The following is a 27,056-nucleotide window of genomic DNA, read 5'->3' as shown; positions in this document are numbered from 1 at the left end:
GACCAAGATATGTTTTAAAGTGACAACAGTTTAGTGCAATGCAGTTTAATTCAGGACCAACTATAATCCTCAATTGATAATTCTTTTCTGTGTGTTTTCATTAATGTTTGCTAGTGTATGTATGTATGTATGTATGTATGTATTGTTTGTTTGTTTCCTTCTGTTGTGAGAAAAGCACTGCAAATTGAAAAAACAAAACAAAACAAAAAAACACTTCAAAACTGTAGTTGTAAAAGGAAGCAAAGCATAATATCTATGCTTCAAAGCTTTTGACCACCTGCACCCTGCTGTGTGTTTATCTATTGGCTTACTGTTAGGTTATATTAAAGGCACACGTGGACACACGAGAAAGCGGTATTCTAGACTTCACATTCACACACTGATTCAGAGTTGACCTCTGTGCTCACTTAGAGATTTGCAAATTCAAGAGTTCCACTCATAGTCTCAGCCAATCAGTGTTAGCCTCTTAAGACCCCTCCTCTCCTAGACCTGGCACTAATCTCCCTCAATAACAACCATCAACAAAAGCGAGTAAAATCCTCAGGTTTTACAAGGCTTTCCAATATTTCTCAAGTGCTCGTCGCCCATCTTGTTGCACAGTGTGCACACTCGCCAGAATGCCAAAATATTAGTTTGTGTAATCAAAATTCACTCAAAGTAGTAAGAGGCAGAATTAAAAATGTCTGTTCTTTATTTAAGAAACGGATTTTAAAATGATCTCTCAATCAATGTTACCTAAGAATATGGCTGGCGTCAAGTGTGACTCAGAAACGTTGAAACGTCGCTAGAGTGTTGTTTTAATGAAAGGGCTATTTATAATTCAGTTGCTTATGACGCTGCCCCACGAGACAATTCTTTTTGCAGTAAAGAAAATTAGACTGGAGATGCATTTTAATTCAGGAAACGACAAATTGCAATATTCCTACTCTCTGCGAACATGTAACTAAGTGATAATATTACACAAAAATCTGTGGTTATGGGAGTGCTTTGATTTGTGGGATAACCCCTGTTAATACGATGGCAATTTCAAATGTTGCTTCAAAGTAAATGAAAAAAGGCCTTATTTCATATTCAAATGAGCGTGAGATAATTGTGCCTCTGTTCCTAGCGATCTCAGGATGCTTTGTGGATGCTACGAATGACATCATCCAACGTCGGCGAGTCCATAGGTGGAGCTGTCGGGTGACAAAGCGGGGGCTCACATTTCTAAGTTCTCCAGTTCAATAGAAGTCTTCGGAACGAGGGCATGAAGAGGACGCTCATAGCCGGAGTTGCGATGGCACACTGACTCACTCATGTAACCAGAAATCACCACTTCCGTCCGATCTTACTGTTTCAGCGATAAAAAAGGCGTTTGGATCATGACAGTTTAGGATCTGAAAAGCATTGTGGGCGAAAGAAGCACGAGAGGATACGGTTGGAGGTGGCAACGTATAGAGACAGTGAAACCTACAGTGTAGTTTTCGAGGAGTACATTGTTTCTTGTAAACTGGATTTCTGTATTCGAAAGCAAGAACAACGAAGCAGGTCGAAGTCGGGGTTAAACAAATAGCCCATAATTCCTTCACAATGAAGAAGAACAACTCTGCAAAACGGGTATGTTATCGATTCGGCTATGTTCTATTATTGGTGTGGCGATCCACAAACAAGTATCCGTATGTACTGAAAAGCAACATGTCTCAGACAATGTGTCAGTAACCGCTTTTTCGGTTTTCGTACGCCGTTAGTGCATACCGCTTAGCAGGGTTGCATGTGCTATCACTTGTATCCAACAATATGATTTGTTAACGAAGACGCACCTTGGTTATTGTCGTTCTTTCTTCTCAGCTAGGCTCCTGAATAATTGTATCAGTTAGCTCTTGTCACAGTGAAAGAAAATTTGGCCAACAGCAGATTCTGCTTTTTTACCTCTAAATTGTACCCCGTGCATCCTGGCGTCCAGAAATCATTTAAAATGCTCTTAAAAATCTACAGTGGCGATCAGTAAAGTTTACGTTCGTTTTCACATTTTTCACTTAACATTGTTTCGACAACATACACTTTGGAGTAGCCCCTGCTCTGAGACGTAACAGAAAAGGAAAAAAAAAACCAAAAAAAAAAAAACAAGCGCTGACGAAAAGCGGTGCATAGTGTGCGCCAGGAATGTGACACAATCTACATGACAAAGAAAATGACAGAGCATGAGTAGCTCTCACAGAAGTCTTCCCCCTATCCTTAGTTCTAGTAGTAGTACTCTTTTGAATCTCAATGAGGGCACTGTTGCAATTATATGCCTAACCGCTAACTATTTATCATTCCCAAAATGCAGAGCACGCAGGATGCGAACCAGCACTCCACGCAGCCAGACAAAATTGGCTGGATTCGTAAGTTTTGTGGCAAAGGGATGTTCAGGGAAATCTGGAAGAACAGATTTGTAGTGCTCAAAGGGGACCAACTGTACATCTCCGAAAAAGAGGTGAGTTGAAGGCGACTAGTTTTTTTCTTCCTCTCTTTTGCTGTATCAACATTTTCAATAATCTAACGGTAACAGTAAAGTTGTCTTGAAATAATATGTGGGTGTGCATGTTAAACAGTCACGTAGCACAGAATTTTAGTTCACATGAATTCTGCATAAGGCATGTGGGTTTATCAATTTTATTGACTGGAATACAAACAGAGAGAGAGAGAGAGAGAGAGAGTACAGGGAAAGATTGAGAGTCTGGGAGAGAGTAGACATATATATCTTATCAAAATGAATATTGAAAGGACATTTGAATAAGGACTGCTGACAGTATCTAGAAAGAGGCAGTTATGCCAAGATGATGATTTTTTGCTATCTTATGATGATGGACCCCCTGCACTGTGTCATAGATATGGCATTATAGTCATTTCATATATTATATTTATTACTGAAGTCAATAAACATGAGCTGTAATTAAGTATCAAAACTGAGATTGTGATAAAAACTTTTATGCAGGTCCAAGGGTAGCCTTTCATAATCTATATTTTATAGATTATGTTTATAGAAATAACATTTTAATACATTTTGTGCAGAAAACATACATTAAAATGGTTAATGAAAGCAATATAGTGTTTTTTTTTTTTTTTTGGATACATACACTGTGTCTAGTTAAGCTCACGTCGTCCACTCCGCTGAAGTCTAATGTCCGCTGACATTTTGAAAGTGTTTTATTGAGGGAGAGTCCCTGCTCTCCAGACAACCTCCAAGTTTCAGCCTGATTGACCTTGTAGGGCTAACTCTGGATAGACAGTGATCTGATTAGCTGTGGAGCTGTGTGACTTCACTTTAGAATGCTTACCATCTCCTCTGCATTGCCTGGTATCCCGAAGGGCTTTTTAAAATTTTATTTATTTATTTTTTAACTGGTCTCTCTCAGCACTAGTGCCTTACTCTGCCTACATGACTCGACAGAGGGAGAGCATAATTTATGGATTCTGTCAGGCTACACTGAATTTCTTTTTTCTTTTTTTTTGTGTGTGTGTGTGTGTGTGGGCGTGTGTGTGTCTGCCTGCATTTTTTTTTTATCAGTGTCATGGCAGGTCAGTGTGTGGAGGGAGTTTTTGTTTTTCGTTCACAAGTCTTAGTCATCGGTCAGGTGTCTGAAAACCCCCCAGCCCTGTCCATTTTAAAGCCGTGTTTGAACCAAGTTCATCTAATAGGCTAAAGACAGACAGTACAGACACATGTTTGTATTCAGGTCACTGAGTGACAGGTGTAACAGTGAACTGCATCACCATATCACTTTATGAACCTTATTGTTATAACACATTACATTCTTCAGAAACTCCATTGTATAGTTGTTGTTCCTGTGTAATAGGTTCTATCAGATTATACCAAATTCCTGTGACTGACACATGACTCTATTTAACTAAGTTTAACTCTGGTTAATTTCAGTTAACTACTATATTACTATGTAGCCAACTTGCTAATTTACTAACTACCTACTCAGCCAGCTACCTATTCGAATAACAAGTAAACTGACTAAGTGACTAATGGACTGTACCATCCTGATGAAACTACAATAAGAGGAGGAGCAGACGGTGTATTGTCAAAAGTCAGCCCTGGGCTTGTGACTGACTGTAAATTGTGAAATGAATCTGGAGATTAATGGACACGCATGCATCTTGTCTAGACTGTTGTGACTCTCATCAGCCTTGGGAGTTGCCACGGGGTGAAAGTAAGAGTCCATCCTGTAATTTGTGACTATGTTTCTGTGGAACTCTTTTAATAATCTGCCAGATTAAGATGAAGCTAATACAGAGACTGCTGGTTAAGAAGTAGCCAAACACCTCTCAATCTGTCTATGAAAGTCTCTTAGTAAAAAACGACACGCCATAAAGAAAAAAACAGCACTGCCTAGGATGGCATCCGTCACATTTCCTCATCCTGAGCAACAGCTTTGTGGAGGATACTCTTTACTTCTGCTTTGTGTTTTTGTCTGTAACCCCTTAAAATGCACTCATCAGAAATGAATACCGCAAATGGATCATTACTCAGCAAATACTTTGTTCTATTTTTTAAAACAGAAAGAGGGGATGAGAGTGAATCATTGTCGGTCAGTCAGGAGGCACTTTGAAAATGACACACACACACACACACACACAGAGATGGCATATGGACCTCAGTGTGCAGTTGCACAGAGAACTGACCCTTAGCCAGACTTGAGTTTCTTGCCAGCTGTCCCGGCCCAGTGTTCTCAATCAGTGTTCATCTACTTCAGCAGGTTTAGTGTGTCATCTGTCTGTTTGAATGTTGACAGTGATACATGATAGTTAATGTGTGTTTTTTTTTATCATACAATGTCCCTCTCACATTCATGTTTAGTTGCTTTACTGATAATTTCATCTTCCATTTACAACAAGGTTTTTGGTAGAGATCCTGATAATGTGGTTTTATGGACTTTCAGCATTGTTCTTCAGTTTAGAGATGATGGAAAATGTTGGCTGTGTCCTTACATGTATCTAGACAACAGATATGAGGTTAGAATGAGGATTGTTGACTGATGTCGATGTTGATTGATATAGCCTTTTGTACCATTCCTTTTTGCGGATATACACAATGAAATGAAACTTTGCATTCATAAATGACAAGGCTTAGCCGATCATGACTCAGAGCTCTGGTCGACGGTTAAACGCTGTAGTAAACAAAAGAAAGCTCTCTCTCTCCCTCTTCCTTTCTCTCTCTCTCTCTCTTTCTCTCTGGAGCTCTCTCTGCAGTGTACACTGTGGTGTGGTGTGTGTGTCTTGACAGGAGGGCTCAGGTTTCCGGGTGATCTGAGCAGCTCTCCTCTGCCCGGGGACAGCTGTAGGGAGTGTGTGTGTGTATGTGTGTGTGTGGACCTGTGGGAGAGGTAGCGTTTCACTTTGATGAGTTTTTGCCGCCTGACACCGTCACCCTCCTCTCTCTCTCTCTCACTCCCAATCGCTGTGTCACTCTGAGTGCCTCTTAATGAAACCTGCCCCACACTGCAGGGTCATCAGAATGGGCCAGTTCTCTTTTCACATGGCCCTCATATGTAAAAGAGTGAGATTCACACAAAAAAAGAGAAAAGAAATGGATGAGTCTGTAGCTTGGTTCTTTGTGCACCAGCAGCTGAAGTTTTGATCTCAGGCTGCATGGAGGTTGTCATGAAATGTGGTTCCCATTGCTTTCTTTTTCTTTTTCTTTTTTTGTCATGTGTGTGGGAGGTTTAGTGGTCATCACAGAATGTCACTGGTTCTTCTTTACAAGTATGCGCTCTTCCCACTTTCAGAAATAACACAGCAAGAGAAAATGTTTCAAACACATATTTTAAACAGTTACCGCCACTTTAAGTCTATCACAGCACTGTTTACGTGCCCCTCAAGCACACAGTCAGCCCGGGAGAGCTTGTTTATCAAACTATTGATCACTTCTAAAAGCTTGATTAGCACCCTGCAGGCAGATGAAGTTGCCTGTCTGGACCGAATGTCCCTTCAAAGACTTTGTTTGTCTGTGACAGTGTCAGTTAGTTCTGCTAAGATGTTAATAAAGAACTTACAAAACCCCAAACTCTTTCCAAAGATGGCATTGCTTCATCTTTATTGTTGCTGGGTTTTTTTTTTGTGTTTTTGTAATGGCTCTCTCAAGGCAAAACGAGAGTATGGTGTGAACATCGTTTCTTCAGAAGTTCTGGTTAAACTCTCTCCTAATGTCTGAGCCAGAGACTAAATGAAGAAAACACACAGCTCAGAGCTGAAGTTCAGTCAGTTGTTCGATCTATAACGTTACTATAGTGTTAGTATTGCATTATAATGCACACTCCATTGTAGAGTCCAGTCATGTTGGTCTCAGGAGATGTGGGGAGACAAAAAAGTCTGGATCAAAATTGTTGTATATTCAGAGACACTTTCAAAATCGATTCAGTTTTGTTGAGTAGACGTTGAATGGAGCAAGTCAGTGGTAAGGTTGGCAAAGGGTATGCAATGATTAATCTCAAATGTGACTTTTGAAAATTAAAATATTATACATTATTATATTATCTATTATTTATAATAATAATATATTATTATATTATATCAAAATGTATATTTAACATAACCCTTGCACTGATTTTTTAATTACTTATCTTTTTTTTAACCATCTTTTGATGTCCCTGTAGTATAGCGATGTGATTTTTTATAGCAAGTGATATTTTCAACTGAAACATATCACAGCCTTAAAATTTGACCCTTATTATATCCACCTCAACTGACAAGTTTAGATATGGTCCAATTTTAAACATTGTAATCTTCAGTTAGGCTTATGAGCGAGAAACGTTAGGCATGAGGGTGAAAGACTTGGAGGGCGTTGTTTAGGTTCCTCTTGGCTTTGGGTTCAGTGGCGTGTGCCAAATAGACTCACTTGCCAGGTTAAGACAGAAAAAAAAAGTGTGTCACTGATAACTACCGTAGCCCAAACACTAAGTCTGTGTGTTTGAGGGAACCGTTCTCTGTGTCCAAATAAGGTAAAGCTACCAGCATTGTTAGAAGAAGGTAATTACAAATTGAAAAAAGGAACAGAAAATAAAAGTGCGCTGGCCTATGTTTGACCTCGGTGACCACATTACCACCTTGTTACGGATGACCTTCTATTAATTTGAGAGGGAAAGCGGCCACGGCTACGCTCCAGTTTTCTCTAAAGCGCTAGCAAGCTTAGCAACACGGTCACTTTGGGGTTGTCAGAAATGTGAATTCTGCCTCGACGCAAAAGTATGTTGCTTTGGGCTGAGGTTGGAGTCTGTGCGTAACCACAACAATGTTGTTTGTTGTTATTCACTCACAGTCCAGACTCCGTGACATAAAAGATCGTTATGGAACGCCTGACATCATAAAATTACCACAGTATATTGTCAATTCACCGAATTAAACATGCATACAGGACATAGTGTACACAACAAATATAGGATTTGTCTTTATTTGGGAACTAGATATTCAGTATTTTACAGAATTTTAAATCGAAAGTTGTGAGTGTTTCAGGTATACAGCTGTCTGGGCTGACCCTTGCATGGCCACTTTTCTTTCTCACAACCCCTGACCCAGCTGGTAGAAATGCTGACATTCAAACCCATGACAACAGTGATGTGACACTGTGTAATTTACTGCTGTATCACTGATATGCCCTGGGTGAGAGAAGAGAAGAGAAAGAACGGAGAAGAGAGAGAACCTTAAAGAGGACGAGAGTAGCTGAGCTGTGTTCCAGTGTATTTGAATGGAAAATAGACTGTACACTGTGCATTAAGCCTTTACATTGTCATTTGTCACCTGAGATGTTGAAGACATTAGAATTAGGTCATAGTTAGTTATTCAGGGAAATATAAAGCATAGTTTTCAGTTTTGTTCTATGGAAAGTCCCTCTGAACGTGCACATTTACGTGTTTCAAAGGTGTTCACAAGCGGAGAAAAAAAACCAAACAAACAATTTTGTCTGTCTGTTTTGGCTTGATAATGTGTGCGGTATGGTTTTCTATTTAAACCATAAACCATGACACACAGAGGAAGAGGAAGTCAAATGTCTGTGGTGGATTTTATGCTCCTTCCTTTGGTATCACTTTTTTAAGTATGTTTAATCGAGCTTCTGACACCAGAAGAGTTTCTGAAATGAACTACATGACTTGACAGCTATGTGTTTTAAGGTTTGTGAGCAGAAAGTATATGTTTAGAGAACGGTGATTCAAATGCAACCAGATCAAATTAAGAAAAAAAATCAATCTGTTGAAGAAATTCTTAATTACAATTCATTAGAAGATTTTTTTTCATTGTGTTTTTGTCATTACAAAAGTACAAATTTCACTTTGTTTCACTCTAGCTGCATTCAGTAATCTTATCACTAATCCCATCTACAACATGTTACAGTGTTCTGTGTGTAGCGCCGTTTTGCATCTGGCTTTGGCAGCTAGCGATCAGTGAAAACTGAATACGCATACACCAGGGCATGCTAACTCTGTCAAAACGTAAACCATCGAGGTTTTCCATTTTAAGGCTAATCTTGGCACCTCCTCTGTTTTTATCTGAGAACGAGTATCTGAAAGGAAACAGTTACAAACTTTCTTTGCCTGGTAGACCTGCCATCTGACACTGAAAACCAAGAAATGATTTATAATCAGGATCTGACGCTGATCCTAAAAGAAAGACACGGACAGCATTTCAGATTAGCATTGAATAATTCATATTATAAAACAAGTCAAGGATAATGAATTGTGTATAGGGATATGGGGATCAAATGCCAAATTTCAAATAAGACCTACACCGGAAGGTAGTCCAGTTCCAAATGATATACAGAAACACTCTTGTGATTCCAGATAGGCTTTCACTTGTTAATCATTTTTAATTGGCATCTGTTGATGTTTTTGGTGCTCAGTATTGCATCCTTCACACTACGCTGGAATTCAAAGTCTTAAGTCTTAAATCTTGACGTCAAAGTTTGAAAGACTTGCGTTTTGAATTGCTGTTTTAGCGCTTGTGGTGCATCTTTTGCTTGGTGGCCATTACTTTTACGATGTCTGGAAGCTGTCTTTTGACAATGTGTTTGGGAAATGTTTAAAAACCTTTCTATAACCGTTTTGCTGAGTTGACATGTCGGTGGTTTTTATAACTGCATGAATGTCTCATTGCGGCCAACGTGTCTTTTTGACGGAGCACGCTTCACTTTTCAGTCTTTGTACGTGTTCGTGTTTTCCCTCAAGTGATGTTAGTGACTAATCAAACCTTTACAAAATGCCACACGAATAGCTCCTGTTTGTGGGTGTGTGGTTATTTATTTATCTATTTTTATACAAACATAGCTGGCATGCTGAGGGTGATTTTTCATAGAATATAAAAGAGGAAATATGTTAATTGTGGCTGATGTATTTCACTCCTCTGGCCCCTGTACAATGTGTCTGCTTTGACTCAGTCTCAGGTTGATTTATTGCAGGTTGCTTTGGCCCATTAAAGAGAGCTGAGCGTGTTTGCCTGTCTGGAGGACTCTCGCCCCACTCTCACTGAGCTCAGCCCATAAATAAAAGAGCTGCTGTATGAATACAGTGGTGTGGGTCAGGTGATCCCAAAGTCGTGCCATTCAAACGCTTTAGAAAGCTTAGGAGCATTATCCCAATTTAAAACCAAGCCAGGCAGAATAGCAGAGGTAAAATAACAACAACAATAATAACAACAACAACAACAAAAACAACAGCAATAATACTAATAATAGTAATAATGTTTCTTGTATGGATGCAGAATGAGTAAAGGGACTGAAATGAGAAACAAATTTCTCTCCTCTTTGCATTTTCCTGCATACGCCACTTTATTTGCATAGACTGTTCTGATTAAGGCATTAGAACAACTCAAAAACATCCTTTGTGAAACAAGTTGTCAGAATATTCATGTTCAAGCTGATATTTTATTATAGGAAATGTGTGTATAAACTTTTATTTCAGTTATTCTTAGTAAAGGACACATTTATCATTTAAATATTCCCAAAAGAAAAAAGTCAGGGTAACTGCATATTAAAATCGATCAGAAATATTGATTATGTGTCAGATTTCGATGATTTCTAACATGAGGAAATATTGTGGGGAAGATCGTAACCATAAAATTGAAATTTGTTTCCAGAACCGTTTTTATTACAAAAATGTTGTAAATGTGAAATATGTTTCCAGATTTGACACACTCATGTCCAGTTCAGGGCATAATACATTTTTTTATTTCTGTTTGTTCATCTTTAGTTTGGTTTCAAATCATCACTCCAGGCGAAACCATTCAGTATATACCAGAGGGGAAACTGAGAGAGCTTCAGAAAGGCAAGGGAAAACTTGTCCTAAGCAGTAAGCTGTTAACAACAGTGCACACAACAACAACTCTGTCCCAGGCTGTTGTAGAAATCGGTTACTACTCTCCATTTTTGCATAGATCGTTTGCATATGACAAAGGTGTCCACATCAAGTCCTGGAAGGTCAAAGTCATGTTGCTTTTTGTTTTAAGCTCTTGTTTAGACTTTTACCTGGAAACAGGTGTGTGCATACTCCAGCCAATCAGAGGCCATATGTGGTCAGTTGACAAAAAAGCAGCTGGACTTTGGTCCAACAAGACTGGATTTTGGCCTCTCTGGGCATGTAATATATGCTGAGTTTACAGGAAACACTGTTGTTCTAACACTGAAATTGGATGGTAGAAGACAACTTGTTTCACTCAGTGAGAGGCAAAGTGTAAGTAAAAGACATACACTTTTGTGGATTGAAGTTGGCTCAAAAATAAACATCTCTGTCGGCACAGCAGTTTAATGATTTGATCGTTTTAGCACAGTAGTTTCGTTCCCTTTTTGTTCCACGTTGGTGTTGTCAGTTGGTGTTGTCAGTGAATGTAAATTGAAAAACAGTTCCCAGATAGTTTTACGTGTTTCCACTCTGCGGTTTTCAGTGAATGAAAGATACCGGCGGGGGTCTTTAAAACATTCTGAGTTCTCTGTTGTCATAACTCTCTCAGACTTACAGTTCACTGCGTCAGCAGATTCCTCCAGTGATTTAACTGGCAGAATGGTTCAGTAGCTTATGCTTGCTACTGGTCTAAGTCTTTCACAAAGCCTCATGAACAGAGTTCATGTGTAGTGCTCTTGTCAGCTGCTGTCTGCGCGTTTCCCAGTGATCCACTGTAAGGGCAAGAAAATTAGAATAAGTCCACAAACCGTGAATCGAAGCAACGCTTTTGTCGCTCACTCGTACTCAAATTAAATATCGAAGCTGAGTTTCATGTTTTCAGTGAATTGTATCTTGCAGTTTTATTCGAAATTATTCTAAATTTACATTTCTCTTTGATTTTCTTTTGTTTCTTTTTCTTTCTTTCTTTTTTTTTTCATAGTAAAAAGGTTCCTCCAGTTTTTATTAGATTACTGTGTTGACTTTAATCTTGTTGTTGTTACGTGGTTACATGAGAACTTGCAAGGAAATTGCGCAAGACTTTCACTTTCGCAACACTAATTCCACACTGACTTTGAAACCCAGGGATTTTTTTGGGCGAAATTAATCATGTAATTTAAACAAAATGTAAGAATACAACAGTGAATCAAAGCCTGATATTAGGACGAAGAAATAAACTCATCAATAGATTCTCTGAGTGTAAAGTATAACCTCTTACACACACAGCAAGTGCTGTCAGCCACAAAATGAAAAGTGAAACAAATGTGAATGGAGACCGAATTCCTTTCTAATGGCTTCATTCAGATCCTGCGCTGCTATGAACACCAATGTGGTCCCTCTCATGTCATAGAATATACCAGAGAGAATTCACACATAAGTGTACTTTATATGTAGTCAAATAACTGTTTTAAAGCATTCATGAACATTGACTGACACCTACAAAAAAAAAGCCCAGTACAGAATATTTAAAAAAGCTCATTTGTGTTTTTCCCTATGTAGCATTGTTGCTTTAACATCTCTGAGTGTGAAGAAGAAGTGTTTGTATGTTTCTAAGTAAAGAAGGCAGAAGCTGACAGGAAAGCAGAAGCAAGGAAATAGGCAAAAAAATCTGTTTGGGGAAGTCATATTCTCTGTGAGGAAGTGCTATTTAGTCTCTCATTCCGTATTTATGTGGCGGGTTTCTCTGGTTCCACCGTTTATGGTAAAAAAAATATATTTGTGGAGTGGGTGTCTGAACTTAAGATTTTTGCTGAACAGGCAGAGCAGTTTGCCCTCCTCTGCCACCACCTCCTCCTCCTCCTCCTTCTCCTTCCTCCTCCCTGTTCTTCCATATTCTATGTTCACCTGTTCCTCCTGTCACGAGCGTGGTGAGAAGAAGGGCCGCGCAGGGCTCAGAGAGGGAATTCGGGAACAGGGTGTGAGGGTTGCCGGCTGTCTCCTGGGCTATTTCTGGAGCTTCAGTTTCACCTTTCTTCAATACACCATTGCCATTTTGATCGTTCTTCCTCACATGCATTGATCCTTAAAGGGCCTGTCTTGAATCTTTAATGAGAAAGGCTTGAAAAGCACATTCCTAATTTGCAGCGAGGGCACCAAAGACAAGATACTGACCTGTCTTCCCGGTCAATGTACGGTTCATGTTGCTTTTCATTTGCCTGAGCAGCAACGGATGTTTTTACAGGCCTTTTTACAGGCCATTCAGTGAATGACTGAGATGGAGTTTCAATAGAAGGTTTGTGTTATAGTGGCGTGGTTGAATGCAGTCAAAGGAGAGTTTACTTAATCCTTTGAGACAATGGGATGCAAATCATAGTGTGGAAAAAAGAGCCAGTGGGTCCAGGACAATGGACATACTCCTTTGATCACAGTTATTAAGGCTTTTTAAATTGGGAGATAGAAAAAAAATAAAGATTTCTGAACCTCTATCTGTTAAGTTTCAAAAGACCAGAGATGACAGACAGTTGGCAATGCACATAAAACATTAGCCCTAGCTGGTTACTTAGCTGTTCGACTTATTTGCAATGAACGCAAACACGAATGGCCACCAATTCTGGTTTGCATTTATTTGGTTATGCAAAGGAACACTTGAAATTTATTCCACTTCTTCTTTTGAGTCTGTTCCTCCCAAAGTTTGGTTTGTCTCTGTTTTTCATTTTCATTTTTCAGGCCTTGTCTAAGTTCTCCTTATTTATCATGTTCAGTCTTGTATTGTATGTCAGTGGAGCACAGGACAGCAAAATGAGGATGAAGTTCAAACAGAAAATGATTCCAGAAAAAAACCCCCCACTGAATTCATAATATGACTAATTCATATGCATTTAAAAAGAAACTTGAAACTTCTCGGTAGAAAGTAGTCAGTTCTCTTTTACAAGTCTTCCTTTTTGATACGGATGGGAAGAAAATCTGAAAACTCTTAAGTGAAAGAAGTGTGTTTGTTTCCTTTTGAAAGTAATGTTCTTTTGGTTCTCTTTTGTTTGTACCTAGGATGGTGTTTGAATCTGCTTATTTATTTATATATCTAGCTATTATTTCCATTCCAGAGACAGTTTATTCCAAAGGCATACTTCAGTAGTGTGGACTGAAACTTCACTGATCCATCCATCCATCCATCAATCAGTCAATTAGTCACTCTGTCTGCCTGCCATTCTATCTATCTATCTATCTATCTATCTATCTATCTATCTATCTATCTATCTATCTATCTATCTATCTATCTATCTATCTGTCTATCTATCTATCTTCATTATGTGGTGTAAATAATTGATAGATGCGTTCTGTCCTCTTTGTGCAGTGGTATTGGCTATAGCTAATCGAAGTCTGGAGATGTTTCCAGGAAACGGGATGTCCCTGCTTAAAGCTTAATGATCTATTGTGGCCTCATTAAATATTTATTTCCCTCTCACTGCGCAACGGAAAAGGTCCCTATGAGGTCCTCTTCATATCCCATGCCAAATTTAGACCTTCACATCTTTTGTGTTGCAAGTGCTCAAGTTTCCCTGAAGTATGATGAAGTGGTGGGGTGAAACTCTGATTTAAAGACAAAAACACAAATACTGATTTGTTTGTTGGTTTTACATAGCTTTTTGAACACTAACCATGACTTTTAAGTCAACATGTTTTGACTTAATCAATTTTCCGTATTTTACATGTGGCCAGTCAGACTTTGTGCTGCTCTACTCACACTGAGCCAAGACAATGAACATAGTCGGACATGTCTCAGTGTCTGTCTGTGACGTAAAACAGATGGCTCCAGTGATTCACACTGTTCCAGTCAGGACTGTGAACACATTGTTTCAGTGCTGTCCTCTGCACACACACACACACACACACACACACACACACACACACACACACACACACACACAGAGTTGGAGATGGTATGATTGTCTGCTTGTTGCCATCTCAGTGTGTTTGGAACAGTGGGCACTCTGTTGATACAGTCATGTCCTGCACATACTTCACTTTCCAAGGCCCTCTGTGGCACCCTGAGGCCCTCTCACTGACTCAGCCTGTGACCTTGGCTGCTTGTGGCTAAAGTCTGGAAAGGAGACAAAATTTTTTTTGTGTGTGTGTGGGTGTGTGTTACTGTGTGTGTGTGTTGCTAAGTTGATAGACATTTTATATTTAGTATGTTTTTCTTTTTTTATTAAACAAAAGCTGTGAAAAAATGATGAGCTAAGTTGTACCATGGCACAGCCTGTAAACGAAACCACGGTGTTCAGTCAAACTAATAACTTCATAGTTACAATAATACCAACCAATGTAAAAATGGTCTGTGTTTTTTTTCCCCTCAGGTTAAAGATGAGAAGAAAATCCAGGAGGTGGTGGATCTTACGGATTACGAGAGATCCGAGGAATTGCGGAAGGCCAAGAGCCGGAGCAAGAAGAACCACAGCAAGTTCACGCTGCTTCGCTCTCGACAGCCCGGAAACACGGTGAGAGACAGCAAAGAACCAGAACATGACCACAGAGACATGTTTATGTATAAAGACATCTGACTGGACCTGACCGTGGTTTGGTACATCTAAATAACTGTTTGCATCGTTTTTTTTTTGCAGGGTGTAATTTTAAGCAGTACTGTTACAGTGTAGGCTGGCAGGTTTGGGGTGCTTTATCTCTCCATGCAATGCTCAATATGTGCATATCATTATAACAGCAATATCACTTTCTGTAATTATGTTTAAAATTTATATTAGACTTATTTCTGAGGAGGTGATGTGAGTAAGTGGAGATTGGAACACAGAGAGAGAGAGAGAGGGAGAGGGAGAGGGAGAGAGAAGGAAAGAGAGAAGGTCAGCACTCAGGTAAAACCAGTTAAATAATTTAAGTAATCTTTTCCCGCCACCCAATAATTGCTTATCGTTGAATTTAGCGGAATTGGGTAAATTTCTGTGGGCACTATCGTGTGCATAATGTACAATGTATGGCTGCTCCTTAGTTCTCTGTGAACTGTGTGTTTGTGTTGTTCCGTGTGAGAAATTAGTGACTGCAGTATTTCCATAGTAATTACTCAGCTTTGACATGCCGTGAGCTGATCTCACCACCCTGCTCAGCAGTCTGAGCATATTCAGCAGAACAGGCTTCGATAAAGGGAACATTTTTTTAAATTTCAGGCAGTAATGTCCACATCACAAGACACCTCTGATTTTACTCCGCATGTAGGCCCTACATCCCTCTGGAACCCACCATCGGCTGGGACACTCTTGCCTGTGATTGGTGTAATATATTGTAAATGGTTGAGAAAGTTCCTGACTGTGAGGACAGTGATTCTGTTGGTAATGGACAGAGGGACAGCAGAGTGGTCAGAGCAAATGCTCCTCCTCAGGTGAGCCACTGCTCTGACCTGAGTAAATCTGCTTTGAGTAAGAATGCTTGGGCTAATCGGCTTTCACCGCTGCCTGGCGGACAGGAGAAGCTGTTCCTCTGTTCATGTGACAAAAACATCATCTGAGGAATCGTCCTTACTTGGCGTAGCAGCCAGGATGTCTGACCTTACGTCTCATCAATAGGCCCGTGTCCCGTCGTATTAAGTGATCAGGTAATCTCAGCAAGGTCCAGGAGGATCCAGGCTTTGTAATAAACATGGTCATGGTCCAAGTTACGAGACAACACAGTGCTGTTAGTAAAGAATGAGGTTGACAGGCCTAACTGTTCATATGGATTCTTTCTTTTCTTTCTTTCTTTCTTTCTTTCTTTCTAAATAAAATAAGGACAAAAGAAAAAAAATACAAATATCCTGTATGCAGAAAAATATTTCACTAAAAGAAACTGGGTCAGGATCTGTGTTGCTGTAAATAGAGAAAAACAAGTAGGAGGAGAGGGACCCAGCTGGTGAGACTGTGTAAATTGTTACCAAGTTTTTATTTTTTCTTTAGTCTTGAAAAGTATTAAGTCTGAGTAGTTTACTGAACAGCCTCGAACAGTGCTCGAGCTGCAAATTACACCCAGGGCACTTTGAGACAAACGGAACCAGAACACATCTCTCACCACTAAGACAGCTAGTTATTCCAATATCTCAGTGCCCAACTGATACTCTGTCATACAACTGATGCTACTCTGACAAGCCTACCTGCCCATTACAGAGATAAGAATCTTAGAGTAATCAGCACCGACAGAAGCCCCGTATTAAGTCACAGTCTCTGATGGTTTTGGAGGAAATCAGACACATTTTTTCAAACCTGTTTACATGTGATTTGGAGTGTTTTGGAGTGTTTTGCTGTAAGGATCTTTCTGTAGCAGCTCTGTGGTGTGTACCATACAGTAATGCTATAGAGAACAGATCAGCTTACTGGCCTCTGGTGAGTAGGCAAAGACTGACTCACTCCTCCACGGATCAGTGGTACTTAAGGCATAAGCTTCATTAGAACGTGTTTAAAAATCTCTTACACATGAGGCGTTGAATGGTCTCTCCACGCTCTGAAAACCACGTAAGCTGAAGGAGTATAAGTGCTGTAATATTTGGAATTGTACTCGGGATTCTTACGAGAAGATATTGTTTATGTGTTTCCTGCTTTATTTGTATTCGAACTCTGATGCCCTGATTCTGTTTGCTTTAAAATCTCTCTTCAGAGCTTGTTGTTGTCTTTTGCTCTAAAGTGTGGTTACATGCCCCCCCCCCCCCCCCCCCCCCCCCCCCCCCCCCCCCCCGATGGACGTGGGGAAGCATTTATAGCTTGTGTGTAAGCCTTGATGGCCAGTGTCAGCTTTTTCACTAAAGAAAATGTTGATCTTTGATGAAATCCAGCAAAACCAAATGAATATTTCAGTGAGAGTGTCATCTCTTTCTTTCAAAATGTTCTTTTCAACATTTTTATCAAATGTTTTTTTTTAAAATGCTCTTATGCGTTAGAGTTTGTCATGTTGTTGTCACTGTTACTTAAATTTTAACAATACAGCACTGATGACTATTTGCATCTTAAATATCCCTGAAAAACCATCTAGTTATGTCTTACAAATGCACACTAGCAGGAACAAACATACATTCAAGCAACTTCCTAATAATGGTGTTTTTGTTTCTCTCATTCGCTGGCTACAGATACAGCTACTCATTGGGAATCGGTTTTCTACATTGTAGGAGCTCAAAGATCATAACACATGCTGTCTTGCTAGCTGAGGCCATTTGCCCAGGATTCAGAACTGTATTTGCTCGTCTAGTCTTTGTAGTCCATTTCGACTGAGGTGCTATTTGTTTAGATCCCCCGCTATGTTGTAAAAAGCTTCGTTATTCTTTACGTTAAAGATTTTCCCTGTCTTTTCCGTATGGTCTCACCTGTCTCCTTCTCATGTCCTTATTCTCCAGGTCCCAAATCTGATTTTTCTTGCGGTCAGTCCCGAGGAGAAGGAATCATGGATAAATGCTTTGAACGGAGCCATCACCAGGGCAAAGAACCGTATCCTGGATGAGGTGAGAGAGACACACTCCCTGCCAAATCACTCTTACTCCACTGGGATGCTCCCGGAACCTCCTCACAGGGAGTTATCCTGGGCTCCACTAGGAACCCCCTTACAGGCAGTCAAACTGGTCTCTCTGGGGGCTGTCTGACTGAAAGAGGCCTCTGTAGCTTGTGTAGGTGTCTTGTTTTGTGAGGTGTCCAGTAGTCACCTCTAACAGTCATTCTGTCTCTCTCTCTCTCCAGGTTACAGTAGAGGAAGATAGTTGTTTGGCGCATCCGACGCGTGACCGTGCAAAGATACCCCACACACGTCGCCTGCCCACACGAGGACACCTCATGGCTGTGGTGAGTCTGTTTTCTTTCCTTTCACATATTAGTCGTTAAATTAAACATCTCAAACAGCTGGTCAAAGAGTGATCATCTCATTCTAATGATCTAATATTCATGCAGTCCAACTTCCATGCCAGTTTTAATTTCACACAGTATTGAAAACTGACAGCACTTTCCTGACGATCACAACTGAGATATAATTGACATTATTACTCACATAATTATACTTTAATTTTCAGGCCTCGACATCTACCTCAGATGGAATGCTGACCCTTGACCTCATTCAGGAAGAAGATTCTTCAGTGCCTGATGGACAGGACACCTCGGAAAACCTGAGGGCAGACCTGAACAAATCCGTGTCCCAGCACACCTTAGATTCTCAGTGTTCCAACACCAACACGTCCAAATCCTCTTCGGCGGCCGAGGCCTCCGGGAAGTCCCAGAGCCTTCCTCGAAAGAGCGAGAGCTCCTGGGACTGTCCTAGCAGACAGGCCCACACGCCACAGTCCGGCAAGAAGCTGACGGCGGCGGAGAAGAGCCGCTGCGCCTCGATGGACGAGATTTTGTCGCATTCGGAGATGCGGTCCAAACGTCAGCCGATCCCTCACTGCTTGTCTTCTCCGCCCGTGCAGCCCATCGGTCAACTGCAGGAGCTCATCACCATGAAGCTGGAACGGACACAGGAGCTGCTCACTCAGGTGCAGTCTCAGGGGAAGGAGTCGCCAACGGGGAAGGACTCCAGCTTGGAGGCCCAGCGGGCGGAGGTGGAGAGGATGCTGGGGGAGGCGGTCTCCACCTGGACCCAGGCACGGGACGTTCTTGATGAAGTGAAGGAACTGAGAGCGCTGTGCAGACAGCTGGACTCCGCTACGTCACCCCCAACAGCGACGTCGTCGCAGAGCGGGAAAGCTAAGAGCTCTCAGCAGACCAATCACAGGAAGAGCATGATGTGATAAATGAGACTTCAAAACATGGTTGAACCCTTCCGTGAAAAACAAACAAACAAACAAACAAACAAACAAACAAAAACAGACAAAATATATGTACACCATTCTCATAAGACCATTTTCTTTTTCCCCATGTTTCTCCTCATGTTAATGATGGTGACATAAAATGTTGATTATTTCTTGCTGGATTTCCCAGAATGCTCTCTCTCCTAAACTGAACGTTGCTTCATCAGCTGTGTGATTCTCTTTTTTTTTTAATGAGAGAGATGGATTTGCAAAGTTTATTGGAATCCACTTGGAGTCAGGCGTCAGCCTTTATTGCTGTTTCTTAATTTTTTTTTGTTGGTTTGTCACTGAGAGTAACGGCAGGGCAGAATCAATAGGTCTCTGAGCATTGATGGATACATGGGCTTTTATTTTGCTGTAGCCAGCTTTATTGGCTCTCACACAGTATGAACCAATAGAGCGAGGTGAGGAGTGAGTGTGAGGGTGGCACTTTTTATCTGCATTCATTGGCTTTGAGTGATGATGTCACAGATGAAGAATGACTCAGGCCAGTCACTGGAACTGCTAGGGTCCCTTCGTCCTAATGCTTGAATATTTCATTAACCTCTGGAACTTTCCTCTGCACGTTTCCAGAGCACCTTTTTCAATAAGGCTGGAGAATCAAGGATTTTTTTAACGCAGAAACAGTATCTCTTAACTAATCCAACCATTGCTACGATCACAGTCAGTCTGGACGTTAACACTGGTTTGTTGGAGCACGAATTGGAAAAAAACAAAACAAAACAAACAAACAAGCAAAAAACGGTTGAGTCAACGCAAGCCTTTCATTAATTTTCGTTGGCGGTCTATACCTCCTGTCAGGTATATGAATCTTAAAAAAATATGATTAAATTTGCACGCAGCCAGCGGGTTTGTCACCAATTACAACAGAAGCCATGTTTTTGTCTACCTAACTGAAAAACCTATTAGATTTGGTCTGTAGCAGAATCACATAGAGACGGTGCTACAGCTTACAAGTGAGATTTCCGGAAAGTCTGAAGGACAGAGCTGAGTTGAGCTGAGAAGATGAGTAATACTTACACAGTTGCACTATAGAGAACACTGTAAAAACAATTCACTGACACTGGCATGCTGTCTTTTACATACTTAAGATCCAGGACAGATCATTTTACTGTAGATAGAAAACAAACAAACAAACAAACAACACAGGTTGTGTTGCTCCGAGTCTTTGCACGTAATGACATTTCCCTAATATGGTGGTAGTCCAAAAGAGAGGAAGAAAAAAAAAAGTCAGTAAGTCAATCAAGAAGCTGCCTTCGTGTGTACTCTCTACTTCACAAAGACAACGCTTGTGTCTTGAAAGATACCGAGCCTCCAGTTGCCTACAGAACCATCCAGGATTGATGTAACATTGGGAGAAAAGCTTAAAACCAGGACCTGTCACTGTAGGTGTGTGTTAAGTGCACTGTTCAGTTTTTTTAGAGGTCTAAGAACTATGCAATGTTGCATATATGAACATTTGACAAAAGAATATTAAATGTATTTTACATTGCATTAGGTATGGGTTTTCAGTGGGTCTTGTGTTGACGAATCTAAAATGTTAATCTTGTCAGTATTTTCAAACTTGTTGTTTTACAGTTAGTATGAAATATGTTTGCCCAAATTCAGAGATTATTCTTCGTTATGGTTTTGTCATTCAGCTGAATTACAAAGTGTTAATATGTATTATTTTACTGCATAATGAGCTTTTCTTTTTTTTTTTAGCAATTAAATGCTCTATTTGAGGAGTAATACAGGAAGTCTCTATTTCCTTTGACATTGTATTTTGAAGGTCCACTTATGAACATTTTAGTTTAGTGTAAATGTGGTTACATGGGAAGTTTTGTCTATGAAAGTATTAGAAAAGCACAAATAGCTCTTATGACTTACACCTTGGGACAAATAACAACAGCAAAAAACAACACCTAGAGATATTGAATTAAATATACTCGTTTTACTTGTCTCTACCGTCCATAAAAATAGGATATTCCAGTCACGGAACAGGATGAAGTTGGTTATTTTGTAACATCAGCTCCCTATAAGTGTGTCTGTTCAGCTAGCTCTATAATAATATGTTGTGTGTGTGTGTGTGTGTGTGTGTGTGTGTGTGTGTGTGTGTCTGTGTGTGTGTGAAAGTACCAGAGTACTGTAACATCAATTAGCCAAATGGACAACAGTGCTTGATATTCATTGTCTGCAGTTATTGTGAACCAACATGACCCAAATGACATTTGTCTGAATGACTCTGTTTATGAGGGTGAAGATAACTATCATCTACATAAAACGGTTTCAGTTCCTTTACTGCCAATACAGTCCATTACTACACCACTAAAAAAAAAAAAGATTTCTCGCCAACTGAAAGAAATCAGGGAATGTAGAGTCAGTCCATTCGTGTACGTGAATAGCCCATTAACCAAATAGGGCTCACAGCATGGTTATTCTTGCACATTTTTGTATGGACATTACATGCATAATGGTAAAAATGAAGAGAATTGTATTGTGTCCTCTAAAGAGCTAAGTCATCCTTGTGATTATTAAAACCATAGGCCATACCTGTTATTTGTATAATATTTTCTTTTAATTGTTGGTCTTGGGCTTTATTACATTTAAGAAGTGGTGAACAAAGGAAAGCATCCAAAGCCAAACAGCTTTTCTCAACTCCAGGTCTCAGAAAGTTGTGCGTCGAGATCTTCAAAAGGTTGTAGATCTTTAAGAAGCGGGACTACACAAACCAGATCTGTTGTTCCAGGAGGTTTAACTTGCCTTTTGCCTTTTATTCTTGGAGTTTGTGTATTCTTGCGGTTTGTCCTCAAGGCCATGGCTTGAGGATGCCACTGAGTTAATGAGGATGTGTATTAGAACCGTTGGCTTATGCTTTATAATGTGTAAGCAGGAAGCACTGAACTGAGGCAGAAACAGATCATTCATAGTTAGGACAGAAATGTGTGGTATGGTGCTCATATCTGTGAAGTCTAACACTCTCACATCTCTGGTTTGCTTTAGGCACAACCTTTTGTGTGGTTTTAAAGTCTCTGTCTCTTTTCATATCTCCAATGCTTCATGTTTTCTTTTAACAAAGGAATGAGTACTTTCTACTTCACGTGGATTGCTTCAGATGCGAGAATGAGTTGAAATCAGAGAAATCGTGAAATGACCTGTGAATTATGTTATTGCAGTCAGATATAGTCCATGCTAACAATAATCATATTGGTGCTATGCCAAAGACATCAGTGCATGTCGTTGTAGAGGGAAGAGTCAATGCCTCATTGCCAGTGAAACGCTGAGTAACAGTCCCAGAGTTCATTATTTACACATGCAGAATGTGTCCACATGCACAATAAACTTGAACAAAAGAATTATGTTTTATGCTAAAAAAAAATTGAAAATGATATTCAGTGTCGTCACAAACCTTCCCAGGCACAAAACTTGTGCTCCAGATTTTACCCCACAAGATGTCAGAGTTGTTCACCCTCTTGATAATGCACAAAATATGTGTATTTTTCCAAAAAATAATAAATGAATAACTAAATAAACAAGATTCTGCATAAACATTCTACTTTTTAAAGCTGATTTCAATTTGGTAACTGTATTGTGGCTGACAACGGCCTTTTAGTTCATTGAGCCTTGCATTTGAGATGACACACATGTCAACATATAATGGCAGACAAAGGAAACAAATGGTCGCTCAACTCCATAATGCATATGACAGTTACGAAAATGAAGACTCCATATTCTGCTACTGGTTGAGCAATGCAGAAAAATAAAACCATTGGAATGGCGGTAATCTGCTCTCTAGCGAAAGTGCGTCTTGTCCTCGAGAACAGTGAAAGAGGATGGATTGCAAGGCACGTAGTGAAACCCATGTTTATCTCCACTCAGAGATCTACAGAACTGGCTCCCACACTGACATTAAGTCTTCAAATATAATTATCAGATGCCACTGACATGCCAGAGGTCACTTTGGGAATGTGTTCACATACAATGCTTCTTCTGAGGAACAGTAGAAAAAATCCCTGTCAAGATTTTAACTGAACAGAATGGATCTTATCCAGATGGTCTAGTCCAGATGTAATGACAAAAGTTGTTCTATTTGAGATTTTGTATGGAGGAACAGTGTAAACGCCCTAATAACTTTCATGTCTTAACCGCTCTTGGGGGCGGGGGTGGGTGGGGAGTATGATTCTATTTTGTTACCCTTAAAAAGGAATGGTGTGCTGAAAAGGGGTGTGAAAGTGTATTACTTTTTTGGTTAAGCAAAACCAAATTTTGCACTCAGCAGATTTCAGGATGTGAATAATTGTGGAGAGTGCCATATATAGCTCATTTAATCTTTTATTATTATTATTATTATTATTGTTGTTTCCATAGCAACCAAATATTATTCTAAAGTTACTCTAGAACTTCCCTTTTACCATTTAAGAATGTTCCATAATACATTTTGTGTAAATAATAACCCTCAGACAGGATTGGTGAGTAATGTCAACACAAGAAAACACAGAGAGAGAAATATTCACTAAACAAGCAGTCGAGGCTATCTAAAATGTTTTTCTTTTTTTTTTGTAACTTGAAACGTGAACATTAACCAAGATAAAATGAAGCGTATTGCTTTTACTCTATCTCTGCAGCACTTAGACATTTTAGTTATATTTGAAACATCTACATTTACATTTTTTGTCAAAAACTCATAACATTTACTTGATATAAACAGTTTAAATGATTATATAATACTGTACTGTGTTGTACTTAAAAAAAAAAAAAAACTGCACAGACTTTGACCATGTTAATACCATGTTTCCTGAGATGAAAAGCATGTCACTGAATGAAGACATAAGGCTGTGACAGAGGGGTCTAGCACGACAGAGGAAATGTTGAGAACAAATTTTGCTCTTTCTTCTGATGGAAACCCATCCATAGAAAAACACGACTGTGCCTTGTTATGGGGAAAATGTGTTTGATTAATTCAAAAAAGATTATTCTGTTTTCTTCAAACTGCTCACATGAAAGTTGAGTTACTGTTTTCATTCCCATGACTAAAGACAGACAAACAAATACAAACAGAGACATTGTTTTGCTAAAAGTCAAACTGTGTTGAAATGTGAAACTCAAACCTGTCAGTCATTAATATACTTCTGTTGTGATGTTAACCTCAGCATGGAGAGGGCGGCCTGCTTGCTCTCTCTTTCTCTACTTTCTCTGTGTCACATGTCACATGATCAGGTGGTTTTACAGTGGTGATTTTATAAAGCTGTGTGTGTATGCTTTGTGTCCTTGGTCTCAGACAAGCAGAATTCGTTTTGTCCTAATGCAGAAATAAGGCAAATCCAGGATCTCATTAGTGAGCACTGACGATTTCTGTTTTATCAGAGAACTATCCGAGAATAATCACCCAGCTTTCAACCAGAAATCATTTTTAGAAAATCCTTTACATTATTGCGCAATGCTGAAGACACATCAAACTGTTGTATTTTCTTGTAACCAAAATATTTCTATGCAGAAAAATGCATGGCCTGTGACCAAGCAGCAGTCTTAATCATAGATCATCTATTTTGTTTGCATAAAAATATCTTTGTCGAAAAAACAAAAATAAAAACAAAAACAAAACAAAAAAACCCCAAAACAATAGTAGGTGTGTAGTTGTTTTGGAGAGGACATGACTGGGGGTTTCCATGGTTACAGATTGGTTGGGGATGTTGGGGTGGCAGACATCACGGATTAAGTCTAGGGGTCTTCGGGGGGTGAACTCAACAGCTGTTCAGCTTTGTCCTGTACGCACTGATCCAAAAACCCCTCCTGCCGCGGGGGTTGTGCACAGGGGGCAGGGGCGTTCCCTGTAGGACCAACACAAATGGTCCTGTCAAAATCAGAGTGCATGTATGTGACTTGTCCCCCGGCCTGTATTATGTATATGTTTCTGAATGGGGGATGTGTGTGTATTTGGTTGGGGTGGGGTGGGCAAATGATTCAGAGGAGACTGTTTTTAAACAGCGTGTGTTTCTTTCTGAGCTTTACCTGTGAATGAAACCTAAAAGAGATTTTATTTTAAGTTTATTAAGGGTTTTGAAGCAAGAATTATTATTCCTAATGAGAATCTCCAGTGCTGGTCTTCTTTGGTGAACAGAACTTGTATGAGGTTAAAACGCTCACTCACGTTTTTTTTTTTTCTATGTAAGGTCAGCAGCTTTTGAGACTTGAGAAACAGCTGAACGTCCCAGCGACAGCTCCACATGTAGTGTACCATATACCTGTATTAACTAAACAGGTCACAAGACCAATTGCTATAGGCATATTAATTGCTGTCCTCCCTTTTTCTAATTGGTATGTGTTTATCTCCTATGCCAAGGCTGAATGGGTTGTACCAATATGCCATATTGTTAGGGGTGTTGTTAAATTCAATGTTAAATTCAGTAGGTTCAGAATCCTTTTCTTTGATAAGCCTAGGGTCACCATATAAGGAATGAAGGAGCCACACCTTAAGACAAATGCTGTGATTGGCTGACCGTGAGACAGAGGGACAAAAGAAAGAAGAAAGACAAAGAAAGAGGGAATCAGAGTATTTTATGTAAAAGGGCAGTGAGGTGTGTGTGTGTGTATGTGTGTGTGTGTGTGTGTGTGCTTGTGACACATGATGGCAATGGTAAGATTTTTACTTTTGCCAGAAAAAGCTGAGTTATGTCCTTTATGTGACATATATGTGACTGCAACACAATTTAGAGTCTGTGCTCAGTTTTCACGATTGCTTTTTTTTTTTTTCCATTTCATTTGCGGTAGTCTAGTCTTAAGGTATTAGAGCTGATTCAATGTATTCAAAGTAATTTAACCACAAATATGACCACAGACAGGTCACTGTGTCATTAAATCTCCAGAAAAAGGATCAAATCGTCTACCAGACAGTGACTGCATGTCAGTGCTCAAAACCACATATTATCTCTCTGTTCCAATCAGTTGTCTACTGAAAGTTCTCATTAGGAAAGGAACTCAATGGTCCACAACTGTCTGTTCCTTATATGGCTAGACCTCAAAGAGAAGCCAAGTGAGTTTGTTTGAGAATGCAAACGAAATGAAAACAGGTGTGAGTTCCTTTGGAATTTGGGATTGGACAAGTGCCACGACATGTGGGGGCGAAACACGATAAAACACACACACACACGCACACACACACACATGTTCTCTATGCAAGGAACAACAAGCCCATGCACAGCTGAGCTGAGCACTGACAAAGGAGCAGTGGTGTTGATCAGCGTGTTTCATGTAGCACATACATGGTTGAGTTTTTTCTCCGGTTTCAATCCTAACTCTCTAGAGCTGTAGCATCTTGATCTTTCACGTTTTTGCATACAACACATTCAGTGTTAAGTACCTACCACCAAGTATCCACTACACAAAATGTGAAAACAACAAACATGACCTTTACAGCGTTTTTGGTCTTCATGTGCTAGCACACTGATCTTCCATCCTCCAGCGTTATCCGCTGTGTTTTCATAACACGGTAAAGTCAAGGACAGCGTACATTTCTGCTTTGGACAACCCATTTGTAGAAAGGTTGACGAAGAGTTGAAGAAGCTTCTTTTTTTTATTAGTTTCTTGAGTCATGTTAGAAACTTGCTCCATAATCATCCCCTGTCCAGAATGACAAGTTGCTAAGTTGCATTATCTTGATGATCCTGGATTCCCTTGTCTGGAAGATGTGTTGGACTTTCCATATCACTTTACAGCTGGTTTGGATTTTATCAGCTTTGCCTCTCTTTTACAGATTGTTCAGAGAAGCCTTCCAGGCTCCGTCAGGTCTTCGTAAGCCAGACCTTCTGCAATTTCAACATATTTTTTTTTTCTAGGGTGAGTGCAACTCAAATCTCATCCTATAACCAGGGGTCGTCTTTTGGCCTGGCCTTTATCGTTTGACCTGCCTGATACAGCTAATCCAACACAAAATGTTACATCACAAAACCTCACAG

General features: G+C 39.9%; 1 protein-coding gene across 1 annotated transcript; it reads left to right on the top strand.

Annotated features, from left to right (window-relative positions):
• Positions 1 to 1,547: 1,547 nt before the first annotated feature.
• On the top strand, positions 1,548 to 19,065 carry plekho1b (pleckstrin homology domain containing, family O member 1b). The gene is made up of 6 exons (XM_030784995.1): positions 1,548 to 1,596; positions 2,309 to 2,455; positions 14,684 to 14,824; positions 17,689 to 17,793; positions 18,026 to 18,127; positions 18,352 to 19,065. Exons 1-6 carry the CDS (start codon positions 1,570 to 1,572, stop codon positions 19,063 to 19,065), a joined length of 1,236 nt encoding a protein of 411 aa, XP_030640855.1. The 5' UTR covers positions 1,548 to 1,569.
• Positions 19,066 to 27,056: the final 7,991 nt, after the last annotated feature.

Source organism: Chanos chanos, chromosome 9 (genome assembly GCF_902362185.1).
Source record: "Chanos chanos chromosome 9, fChaCha1.1, whole genome shotgun sequence".
Taxonomy (NCBI): domain Eukaryota; kingdom Metazoa; phylum Chordata; class Actinopteri; order Gonorynchiformes; family Chanidae; genus Chanos; species Chanos chanos.
This window is presented reverse-complemented; position numbering and strand designations above follow the sequence as displayed.